Below are 12,881 nucleotides of genomic sequence, written 5' to 3' on the forward strand. Positions count from 1 at the left end.
CTAGCCCTTCACCCATGCAGTCACTGTGGAGATTACCATCTGGCCTGTTTTAGGAGCCCCAAGGCAGAAGAAAGGCTGCAGGGGGCCTAAGAAGGTGGCCTGGGAGTAAGTGTGCAGATGTGATCCATTGTTCACGTTGTAGAAAGAAACATCCCCAGCCTCATAGTCCAGGAAGATCCCCACATGGCTAGGGGGCTCCAACAGTGTGAAGGGGGTGGCAGCTGAGAGCATGGGTAAGTATTTCTTCCCCTTAGATAGCTGCACAACCCAGAATCCATTCTCGGGGGACTTGGGGACCCGCTCCTTCCGGCTGATATTGTCTCTGCACACACCCAGAGCCCATAGCGCTTCCCCGGTAAGGTTCATGCCCACCTCCCAGTAGTATCTACCCGCAGAGAAGGCTGTCTGGCCCACCATGCAGGGGTAGGCGAGGAATCTGTCCTTGCCGTGGAATGTGCTGTCCACTGGGCAGTTGAGGTAGCACCTCTGCCGGCTCTCATACAGGACGAGGTAGGGGTATGCTGTGGCAGGATCGGGCACCACATCCACTACAGGCAGCATGGGGCCGGGGGAAAGCAGAGCCATTTTGGGTTAAAATTAGAACTTCCTTCATGGGTGTAATGGGGAGAGTACTAGCAGGTGGCAGACAGGTTATTGTCTCATGACCAGATCTTCAAGTGGCAGGAAAACATGGGATGGAGTTCTATCCGATGATCCTAGTCTGCCTAACTCCCTAAAGGCCTCCCCTCCACTAATACCAGCAGTCAAGCCTGAGCATTGATAGTCTTCCTTGGAAGTAGAGTCCTCATTTTTGGGAGCATGTCATTTGGGCCATCTTAACCTTTTGGGTTGGAGCTTGATGGCAAAGCTGAGGTCAAAAGTCTGGGTGCTTCACAGATGATTTTACTCTGCCCCCTATAACTAAGCCTGTGGATACTTAATGATCTCCTGCCCCAGCTGTGGACACTGATATTGATAGGGACTTGGAAGAGAGGGAAGGGACCATTTGGGTAGCTCAGAAAGCTTCATCCTTACTAATGGGAAAGAGCATCTTCCATGAAGTGGATCTTCATGGAGGCAGCAAGGAGAACAGAATTTAAATTTGACCAAATTTCCAACAGTGACGTTTGAGACCTGGGGCAGATTCTACTCATTTGGAGTTAATGGCCCTATGTGGCGGTTAGCTCCTCAGGCTGGGGCTTGAGGCAGGGTGTTGTGCAGTCCCAGCCCTGGGCCCCCACTTACCTTGGAAACACCTTAGCACCTCTATCTGCCCAGGCACCTTGCACACAGTCTTCAGCCCGATGGGGATGGCTTCTGGGTACTGTGTCCTCAGGTTCTTTACCCTCCAGTGAACACAGTTCTCATTGCCCCCTCTGGCTTGACAAGGGGCCCTCCCATGCCCCCACCACTGCTTCAGAGAACGACAAGTGATGATTCATATACCTGTCAAGTGGATGATTCATATCCTGTGAGAGAAGTGGAGACAGGAATTATTCCAGCTCTTAGCACCTTCCTCCCCCTCACCATCCTTAAAATCTCCAAAAGCTCCCACTCATCCACTTCTCAGAGCAACTCGGTCATCTTTTCTTGGCATTTCCTTCCCAAAGCTGTTGCATTCCCTGCCTGGCCCACTGGACTGTCCTCCCACCAAGGTATGCCTTCTGCAGTGGGCACACCAGAGCCATCTTCTTGGTCCTGGTCAGACCTGTAAGATCCAGCTAGTAAGTAGGAAGGAAGAAGGGAAGGTTTCAGGAGACTGTGCTATGTATGAAACGGAGCCCTTGATGCTTTGAAATCAGTCCTGTGACCTGAACCAATTCCTGTGCTTTCTTGTCCGTCTCAGGTGGGGTACTGACCCACTGTTAGGGATTGAATTGTGTTCCCTAAAAGATTTGTTGAAGTCCTCACTCCTGTGCTTCTGAATGTGACTGTCATGGATTGAATTGTGTCCCCAAAAATATTGTAAATCTTAACCCCTTTTTTAGTTTTCTCTTGTATACTTGTGGATATAATCCTATTTGGGAACTGGGTTTTCTTTTTGGTTAATAAGCCATAATCAGTGTAGGTGGGAGCTCTGGTAGCATAGTGCCTAAGGCGCTTGACTGCTAACCAGAAGGCTGGCGGTTCAAACCCACCAGCCACTCCTCGGAAGGAAGGTTGGGCAATCCTACTTCCCTAGTGATACTGCCTCGGAAACCCAAGGAGGGGTCGCTATGAGTCGGGGCCGACTTGATGGCAAATAACAACAACAACAACAATCAGTGTAGAGAGTGTTTTAAACCACTTTTTTGAGATATAAAAAGAGCAGATATAAAAAGATATCTTTTTGAGATATAAAAAGAAACAAGTATTGGTTTGTTTTTTTAAAAAAAGAAAAAACACCAGTGTAGGCACAGAAGCCAGGAAGCCCAGATGGGGAAAACAGATGCAAGGCCACATGAAGATCACCAAGTAATCAAGGAACAGACGCTGCAAAGAGACAAGGCCCTTCCCCCAGAGCTGACAGAGAAAGCCTGAATACAAACTTTTAACCTCCTAAACTGTAAGAAAAAAGTTTCTGTTCATTAAAGCCACCCAGTTGTGGTATTTCTGTTATAGTAGCACTAGATAACTAAGACAGTTATCTTGTTTGGAAATAGGTTCTTTGATGATGTTATTGTTTAATATGATACATAAAGGAGTAGTGTGGGTCCTAATTCAATATGAGTGGTGAATTCAAAGATGAGGAAGGAAGGGCAGCCATGTGAAGATGTATCTACAAGGCAAGAATCACTGGTTGTCACCAAAAGTGGGGAGAGAAGCACAGAACAGATTCTACCTCAGAGCTTCAGAAGGAATCAACAGAGCTGACACCCTGATCTTAGACTCCTAGCCTCCAGAATTATGAGACAATAAATTTCTGGTTTTTAAAGCCACCCACTTTGTGGTATTTTGTTATGGCAGCCTTAATAAATCAATATACCCACCCAAGATAAATGAAGCCATAATGTGATGAAACTGAGGGTAGAGTGAATGTGGAATTGGAGTAAGTTTGGCTCTGTCACCCATCAAGAAGACAATTTGGGGAAGGAAAGGGAAGCAGAATAAAAGAGACAAAGTGCTTTTGAGCCTCCTTAAGAATCAAGAGGGGATTCCAAGGTCACATTTTTACATTTCTGGCCTTTCATCTCTGCTAGAAAGGCAATATAGCAAATTTTGTAATGTTCTCCGGTGTCCATATTCCTAGGTTCTAGACCATAACCCTAACTCTTGGCATAGGAATCTTATCCATGTAAACCACCTGGGCTTCCTTTTCTTACATGAGAAGTGAGGAAACCTGGGGAAAACATTGCTGCTCATAAGAGCATGCTAACAGGCTGGTGGAGGCATAGGGAGTTAAAATGGAATTTTGCAAACTGCAGCCCTCGTCCCTCCAATGGGTCATGAAATCCATTTAGTGGGTTGTGGGAAAATTAGTTTTTAGTAAAGTAGTATAAAACTAAAACTCACTGCCATCGAGTTGTTCCCGACTCATAGCAACCCCTCCTTGGGTTTCTGAGGTGGTATCTCTACAGAAGTAGATTGCCCAGTCTTCCTTCCGAGGAGTGGCTGGTGGGTTTGAATTGCTGGCCTTCTGGTTAGCAGTCAAGTGCCTTAGATACTATGCCACCAGAGCTCCCAATAAAGTAGTAAACAAAATATTACTCAAAGTTAGGGTGATTATATAATTTATCATCTAAACCAGGACACCTTTATTGAGGACAAACCCCACAGGATATCAAGACAATGGACATAAATCTGGGACTGTCCCAGGCAAACCAGGGCATATACCTAAATGTCTCTTTCATGAGACTTTTGTTTCTGTTATATAAATGTGTGTGTGTGGGGGGGGGGGATAATCACACTGTGAAATATATTTTTACTGTATATTCCAGCCAAAACATACACTTTGATATATCACAGTTATCCACTTGTTGGACAGAATCACCCTGACTTCTTCCAGAGGGACAGAGGTGCAGGTTCATTGCTGGCCAACTGACCAAACCTTTCCCAGCACCTTCTCCCAGCAATGGCCATGTGGCTAATTCCTGCCAATGAAGTCATGTGTGCCTGCCTGCTGTGGGTCCCTTCAGATTGGCCACAATTCCCTAGGGGATAGAATGGCTTCAGGTGGGAGATCAACTCTTGGACTGAAGAACACATTTCGGTTAGGTTTGAGCTATTCTGTGTTCAGTTCAGTATTCCCTTCTACCAAACTAAACCAAACCCACTGCCATGGAGTCGAATCTGACCCATAACGACTCTCCTTGGGTTTCTGAGGCAGTATCACTATGGAAGTAGATTGTCCAACCTTCCTTCCGAGGAGTGGCTGGTGGGTTTGAACCCCCAGCCTTCTGGTTAGTAGTCAATGCCTTAGGCACTACACCACCAGAGCTCCCTTCCCTTATACAGCGGGTCAGATCTCGATGGGAACTGTGTCTTATCACTGTACCCCTCACCTCACTGGTCTTCTGTGTCACAAGGCAAAAGGCAAACACTTGTGAACAGTCAGGCACCTGATTGCAAATAACACCAAAAAAACTGCCTGTTCTCACCCCTGCAGGCACCTCCCCCTCTCCTTGAGGGTCCACCCCCTCACCTGCAGCATCTGCAGCGCTGAATGCTCCCTCTTGTCCTCCAGCTCCAGAATCAGCATCTCCAGGGAGCAGCTCTGCTCGTCCAGAATGGCCTTGTTCTCATGCAGCTTCTCTGATGTCTCATCCTCCTCCTTCTTCAGGGCCTGGAGAAGGCGCTGCTCCTCCTCAGCCAGAAAGATGCACATCTTCTCAAACTCCATCATGATGTGGTCTCTCTGGTTCTTCACTTTCTCCTGGTGAGACAGGAGCAGTGTCACACCACCTCCATATGTGTGCTCCTAGGCAGGCCACCTTCCAGTCCTTTCTTGCTGACTATGGGTGGGCAGGGCCTTTCTTAAAGGCAGCCAGTCCAGGGTTGCCAGCACATGTTCCCCTGGCCCCCCTTGTGTAAAACTGGCCAAGCCAAGGCTGGGGGTTTAAATGTGGAGCCAAGGGATAAATCAGAGGTCTCCCAAGGGCACCCCAACCTTGTCACAAGTTTTTGTTCCCTGGAACAAACATGCCTTATGTTGAAATGAGGAGACAGCCTGTGGAGGCATCTCCCACCACAAGTGGGAAACATGAAGTAGAAACTAGAAATTCAGACATGGGTCAGTGTAGCAAAGACACAGATGAGGCAATGAGGCAAAAACCAGAGGCCCAGAAAGCCCTATGTAGACGATAAACCCCTGGAGTCCCAAGGCCTATTACCCTCTCCTTCCTGGGGTGTCACCTCCTCTCTTCTTTGCAACTGACTTTGCTCTGGTGGCATAGTGCCTAAGGCATTTGACTGCTAACCAGAAGGCTGGCGGTTTAAACCCACCAGCCGCTCCTGGGAAGGAAGACTGGGCAATCTACTTCTGTAGTCCTCAGAAACCCAAGGAGGGGTTGCTATGAGCTGAATCAACTTGACGGCAGTGAGTCTGAGAGTTTTGCAACTCACAAGCTGATCCCATTTTGACACTCACAGCTGTCATGAGTTCTGCTTCCAAAAAGGGTATCCAGAAGAACCAGGAGGAGAAGGGGCCAGAGGAGTTGGGAAGTCGAGGGGATCACTGAAAGAAGCCACTTGCCCCCAAGGGTACTTACTGCATGAGTGGCTGTGATGGACTGCATCATATCCCCAAAAAAGATATGTTGAAGTCCTAATCCCTGTTTGGAGAAATAGTCTTTCTTGGTGGATAAGTTAAATCATGCTGAAGTAGGATGGATCCCAATCCTAATCCCTTCTGAGTAGTCTTATAAAAGGAAAGAACAGACGTGGAGAGGGTCACACATGCAGGGAAGACACCGTGTGAGGATCTTTCTACAAGCCAAGAAACAACGTCCCACCAAAAAAAAAAAAACACTGCCATGGAGTCAATTCCAACTCATAGTGACCTCCATTGGGTTTCAAGACTGTAAATCTTTACAGAAGTAGATTGCCTCATCTTCCATGGAGAAGCTGGTGGGTTTGAATCACCAACCTGTTAGCATTCAAACACCTTACACACTCCAGAGCTCCTTAGAAACACCCACAGTTACCAGAAATAGGAGACAAAGAAAGATTTTCCCCTAGAGAGAGAGCATGGCCCTGCAGCCATCCTGAATTTGGACTTCTACCTTCCAGGGCTGTGGGAAAATAAATTTCTATTCCTTAAAGCCTCCCACTTTGTGGTATTTTGTGATGGTAGCCCAAGGAAACTAACACAGTGGCAAAATCCTAAAAACAGGCAGAGCCTGTTAACTGTTTTTAAAATAGCCTGTATGGGCTAAGCATAAAAGCCCAGTTTTGAATCAACTTTCTGGGTTCCATTTATTCACCCATAAACAGTATTCCCACCTCAAGGGTAGGGGCATTTTTGAAAACTGAGGTAGTGTGAACTGCAAACTCTAAGGGCTGCATGGACACCAGGCTTTGCAGGTGCTCTAGTGTCTTGCAGACAGGGTTGTGGAGGAGACCCTTCCCCACTGGACCTGGTCAGAACTCATTTCAAGCCCCAGGGCTTGCTGCTCTCTCAGCGGCATGCCCTTGGGAGCACCTGCCTGCCATTCTTTCATGGTCCTGTCTTCTCTGGCCAGCACCGCCTCAGTCTTCATCATTTCCTCTCTCAGGTATTCCATGTTTTCCTCCAACTTCTCCTACAGGACACACAGACTGTATAGTGTAAGGACAATGGATCTACCCCTCTCCCCAATCTGCATCCCTCTGAACCGTTCTAAGGGAGTCCCCTACAAGGTGAGGACACAGTGGCCAGGAGCTTGAGGCTAATACCTGGTGAGCTCTCTGTGAGCAGATTTGCTCTTTGGTGAGACATATCAGAAGATGCAAGAGAGCAGTTCATACTCAGGAATTTTCCCAGCTACCATTGGGCAGGAGCTCTGGTAGCATAGTGGCTAAGACACTTGCCTGCTAACCAGACGGCTGGCGGTTCAAACCCACCAGCTACTCCTCGGAAGGAAGGTTGGGCAATCCTACTTCCGTAGTGATAACTGCCTCGGAAACCCAAGGAGGGGTCGCTATGAGTCGGGGCCGACTCGATGGCACATAACAACAACAACAACAACAACCATTGGGCATGGGCATTGTATACAAAGGAACTGATCTGCAACATCTCCTTAAGTTGAGAGTAAGACAATCATCTTAGCTCTGGTCAATTCATATGCTGCCAAGTAGGAAAACAGTCTGGAGTTCCAGGGTTCTGTTTGCTCCATTTCCACTGCCTTTTACTTGATTCCTCAGGCTGATCAACCTCTTAAAGGGGTCTTGACTCTTATCAGACTACAGGAACTGGTAAGTCTGACCCTTATCACACTATAGGAGCTGTTGCATTCATTAGCAACAAGGCCTAGGTCTAGAATCTTCTTTTCTGTAATTCTTCAGGTGTGGTCCCCAGACCAGCTGAAGGCATTACTAAGAACTTGTTAGAAATGCATATTCTTGGGTCCCACCCAACCCTGCTGAATCAGAAATTCTAGAGGTGGAGCCAACAATCTGGCTTTCCCAAAACCTTGGTGATGCTAATGTACTGTACTATTTGAATCCAGTTGACTTTCAGGTATAAGTATCATTATCATTGTTTTCCAGTCGCCCACTGAGTCTCGTAAGGAGCTCTGGTGGTGTATTGCTTAAGGCATTTGACTGCTAAGCAGAAGGTTCAAACCTACCCACCACTCTGCAGAAGGAACACTGGGCAATCTACTTCTGTAAAGATTTACTGCCTCAGATACCCAAAGGGGGTCGCTATGAGTCACAGTCGACTCAATGGCAGTGAGTTTGGTTTTTTGGGTTTTTTTTTTTTAACAGAGTCTCATGGAGTCCTTGGGTGGTACAAACATTATGTGCTTGGCTGTTGAAAGTTGGAAGTTCAGGTCCACCCAGAGTACCGCAGAAGAAAGACCTGGTTATCTACTTTTGAAAATCAGCCATTGAAAACCCTATGGAGCATACATAAGTCAGAATCCACTCAATGGCAAATGGTGTTTTTTTTGTTTTGTTTTGATAGAAATTACTTGGTTGTGGCACTAAGTGAATGAAAAGAAACTCCCTTCTCCCAGGCTACTGCCAGTTTAAAGTGTCCCAAAAAGTTCCAAAAGAGAATAAAACATGGATAAGGACTGTCAAAACCCCAAGTGGGAGACTGGCACAAACCATAGGGTGCTGTGTTTGGGAGACAGAATGAAGGCAAAAGTTTTCTACCACGCATACTCCTTCCAGACCATTTTGCACTTCCCTGTTCTGAAGTACTGCCCTGACCTCTCCGTATAGCAATATCATTCACTTTGTGCTTCCCTAAGATTTACATTGGAATGGTCTCTGTCGAGTCCTGCATGTGTTTTTGGCCTCTCCATGTGTTATGGACTGAATTGTGTGTTCCCTTGGAATCCCAACCTATATTGCTATGGATATTATTCTGTTTGGAAATAAGACTTTTCTTTTGTTATGGTAATGAATTCCTTCCAGTATAGGATGGATCCTAAGCTTAATCACTTCTAAATTATAAAAACCAGAATAGATGGTTGTCAGCACATGCACATGCACAAGTGCACACAGGAAGACAGACACCATATGAGGATCATCTACAAGCCAAGAACTTGAAGGAACCAAGGCATGCCCAAGGCTACTGATGAGGAAGGAATCAGTAAGGCCAACACCTATTTTAGACTGTAAGCCTCCACACCTGTGAAAAAATAAATATCTTTTCTTTAAAGCCATCCACTTGTGGTACTCATATAATAGGTCACTGGGTAACTAGGACAACTCCTGAATAATCTTAAGTGGTAGGGTCCCTTGCCAACCTGGCCACCCACCTGGTTTTGTCCTGTGATAACTTCCACTGTGATAGTTGTCCATATTGAGGTAGATTTGTTACAGCAATAGTTAGCCTGCCCTCACTGATATATGCCCCTCTTCTCCCAACATTCCCTGGCCCTCTGGTATAGAGCCCACCTTGTAATCCTGGATGGCCTCATCGATGGGGAACACAGTGTGGAGCCGGTGTTCTCGGGACTCTCTGCAGACAACACAGATAGGGCTCTGGTCCTCCTGGCAGAACAGTTTCAGAAGTTCCTGGTGTATCTTACACAGGTCCCTCTTCTGGAGGCCAGGGTGCTGGCGTGCCATCTCAGCCACTTTGGTAAGCAGGCGGTTTGGCCGGAGGTTCCTCTGTGGAGATATCTCTCTGCATTCGGGACAGGGGAAAGAACCTCTCCGTTTCCTTCTCCCTTTCTTCCCTTTCCCTTTCTCCCAGCTCAGTTGGATGCATTCTCGGCAGAAGTTGTGCCCACAGACAGTCATCACTGGGTCTATAAAATAGTCCAGGCAGATGGAGCAAGTGGCCTCCTCTTGCAGCCTTCTGGCAAGTTCCACAGCATCCATGGCTCCTGGGTAAGAAACCAAGTGAGCTATTTGGCTTTAAGTACTTCTGCAGAGGAAGTCTGAGGTGAGCAGTTTTCCCTCAAAAGTCCAAGCCAACCCTCTCCCAAGAGCTCTGTGGCTCTTGGTGCTACACATGTTATGAGGGTGAAAAGCAAGGATCTGTATTTGTCATTTTATCTACTTCAATCAGAGGCACAAATGCCTCCCAAGAAACCTTCAAAGAACAAAGGAAAACAAAAGCTCTTTCATTGGGGAGTGATGTACAAGAGGAAGGGCACACACAGACACAAACTCAAACACACACACACAGGATATGGGGTCTGACCTTAGGCTATGGAGATAAAAATCCTTTCCTTCTCTACTTGCCCTCCCTGTATAGACTCCAATTGCAGAGAGGGGAGTAGCTGGCTGGGGGTGGGGGAGTAAACCATCCTACCCAAATGGGCCCACCCCTTCAAATTAATGGTATTAATGGTCACTTGCATTTCCTATACGGTTTCTTCTGCCAATGCAGGGGCTGAACTAGTAGATCTGTCTGGTCATAGTCATGTATGGTTCCAATTTATTAACATTTTCAAAGGCGGAGTAAAAAAGGCAGGAGCTCAGTTTCAGGAGGACAAGAGCTGAGCCGGGTACCTTGACATGAGATTTAGAAGAAACAGCTTAGCACTCAGCTTGTAGAAAAGCCAGTGATCACGCAAGCGGCTGCAGTGGCGGGGATGTCCACTTGCTCCTCCGAAGGGGCTTTTACTCACTGGGGTGGGTGAGCAGGCATGTAAGCGAGAAGACGGCACACACAGGCAGCCACACCGAGGCCAAATAGGTAGGGTCCACCGGGCCAAACAGGCCAACTGTGTGATCCGTGAGGTGAAGCTCAGAAAAGCTGAGTTTGTCGATTGAGACCCTCAGACCAATTGTAGGGCCGAGAGGGGTCAGTGGAAGGGCAGGGCTTTGTGGCGTCAGCTGACCAGATGGAGCCGGGGCCTCATTGGCGAGACAGGGGCGTGGGGGCGGGGGGCGGAGTTGCAAGGAAGGGTATGTCTGAAGGCCACCAAGGAAGAGATTTTGGGGGAACACGCTCCTGGTTGGTGGGGTGGGAATTGCTGGATGACAGCATATCCTTGGCTATATCATTGTGGGGTACAGCATGTCGTCAGCGCCCTGTTCCAGGAAGGTGAGGGGACATTTTGACCCAGAGTTAGACTGAAGGGCGGGGAAAACAGGTTCGGAGAGGTGTCCGGAGCCCTTCTGGGAGTCTGTTGCTGACGACCCGACATAGTTTCATCCAGAACACTACCTCCAACCCTGGCTACCCGCACCCAGACACTTTGCCCTCCTAGTCCTAGGAAGCCAAGAGATGAAGAAACTCAGGCTGAGGCTGTCGGGGGGTCGTCCGCCCTTCAATATCAGCGTTTCTGTTCCTTGCTGGAAGGAGCTAGTAGCACAGTGCCTGAGACATTTGACTGATAACCAGAAGATTGGTGGTTCAAACCCACCAGTTGCTCCATGGAAGGAAGATGAGACAACGGAATCGATTTGATGGCAGTGGGTTTGGTTTTTCGATATCGTTAATAGCGGTTGGAATGCAGAAGAAGAATTGGTAGTTGGGAAATATGGCCTTGCTGAAAAAAAAAAAAAAAAAAAGATTCTGGTGACTGCATGATAGAATTTTGCAAGACCTACAATTCATTGACCTTAATTACGTTCACCATGACCACTATTTCCAAATATTTTTCATTACCTTTATCAGAATCTCAGTGCCCCTTAAGCAATAATTCCCCATCTCTGGGTAATTTTGCATGATTTTTGTTGGTCAATTTGAGGGCCCTCGCTCTGTAGGTGGTAGTTTTATGGATATTTTATCCTTGGTCTTCCAGCTGCATGAAGAGGTTGGCTGAGGCTAGCAGGAGCAGCCCAGTTGGGCAGTATTTGTGGACTCTTTCTCTCTTCAGCCAAAGACCACTAGGGATGTACTTTACTAAGTCTGGATTTTTCTATTGACATGGCCAACTTTCCTGTTTAGGAATCTGGATTGAAAGAAATAAGGACACCATGGTCCTGTTACCCATTTTCAGTGCCCCACTTCACAGTGGGCATGAATTGCAAATGCCTCAAATTCAAAGTCTGCACTTTTTGCCACACTAGAAGATATGAACATTGGCTTTAGAGTTCTTCCTTTGCCATGCTCTAGGTTTCCCCTAATCTGGCAATTTCCTCTAGGGCTCATGTGTGGATCTATGTGTCCAGTGCCACAGAGGGCTCCTTTTTGCTGCAGGAACTTGGGGAAAGATCTTTCTTCCTTGGGGCCCCTCTGTCTTACTTGGGTTTAGTTAACATATCAAAATGTACTCGTATCTTTGTTTCAAAAGCCCTTTCTTCTTCTTTTTTAACTTTTTATTGTGTTTTGGATGAAAGTTTACAGAGCAAATTAGTTTTCCATTTAACAATTTATGCACAATTGATTTCCTGACATTGGTTGCAATCCCCTCAATGTAAGAGCACTCTTCCCACTTCCTCATGTGTTCCCTGTTTCCATCCATCCTTCTTTCCTGCCCCTTCTGTCCTCTGAGCTTTTGAGAAGACCAAATGCTTCTCTTTTGGTCTTGTATGGTTGATTGTTCTGAGGACTAGATTTCTCCTTGGTGTTATTGTTCACTTTATAGGTCTGTCTTTCATTTGTCTGCAAGGTGATTCCAGGGATGGGTTCAGTTCCAGGCTTGAAGGGTGTCTAAAGGCCAAAGTCTCAGTGGTTCTACCAGTCTCTGTCAGACAGTAAGTATTTTTTCTTTTATGATTTTGAATTTTGTTCTACTTTTTTTTTTTTTTCTACTCCCGCTCTGTCCAGGACCTTCTACTGTGATCCCAGTCAGAGGAGTTAGTAGTGGTAACTAGGCGCCATCTAGTTCTTCTGGTCTCTGAGTAATGGAGGCTGTGGTTCATGTGGTCCATTAGTTCTTTGGACCATTTGTTTCCTGGAATCTTTGGTTTTCTTCACTCTTCTTTGCTCTGGATAGGGAAAGACCAATAGTTGCATCTTAGATGGCCACTCTCAAGCTTTTAAGACTCCAGACACTACTTACCAACCAGGATTTAAAACGTAGACTTTGTGGATTGTTGTTGTTGTTGTTGTTATGTGCCGTCGAGTCGGACCCGACTCATAGCGACCCCTCCTTGGGTTTCTGAGGCAGTATCACTACGGAAGTAGGATTGACCAACCTTCCTTCCGAGGAGTGGCTGGTGGGTTTGAACCGCCAGCCTTCTGGTTAGCAGTCAAGTGCCTTAGCCACTATGCTACCAGAGCTTCCCTTTGTGAATTATGTTATGCCAATTGACCTAACTGTCCTTTGAGAGTGTGGTCCTAAACTTCCATGCCCAATGACTCATTCCCTCAGGGTATTTAGTTATGGCTAAGAAGTTTTCAGAAC

General features: G+C 46.9%; 1 protein-coding gene across 1 annotated transcript; it reads right to left on the bottom strand.

Moving 5' to 3' along the window:
* TRIM17 (tripartite motif containing 17) lies at window positions 1-9,456 on the bottom strand. The gene is made up of 6 exons (XM_007954794.1): window positions 9,028-9,456; window positions 6,624-6,719; window positions 4,622-4,852; window positions 1,447-1,469; window positions 1,246-1,346; window positions 1-548 (listed from the first exon to the last, which is right to left on the bottom strand). Exons 1-6 carry the CDS (start codon window positions 9,454-9,456, stop codon window positions 1-3), a joined length of 1,428 nt encoding a protein of 475 aa, XP_007952985.1.
* Between the last annotated feature and the right edge of the window lie 3,425 nt (window positions 9,457-12,881).

This window comes from Orycteropus afer, unplaced genomic scaffold (assembly GCF_000298275.1).
Source record: "Orycteropus afer afer isolate SDZICR_OR568_19922 unplaced genomic scaffold, OryAfe1.0 scaffold00474, whole genome shotgun sequence".
NCBI lineage: Eukaryota > Metazoa > Chordata > Mammalia > Tubulidentata > Orycteropodidae > Orycteropus > Orycteropus afer.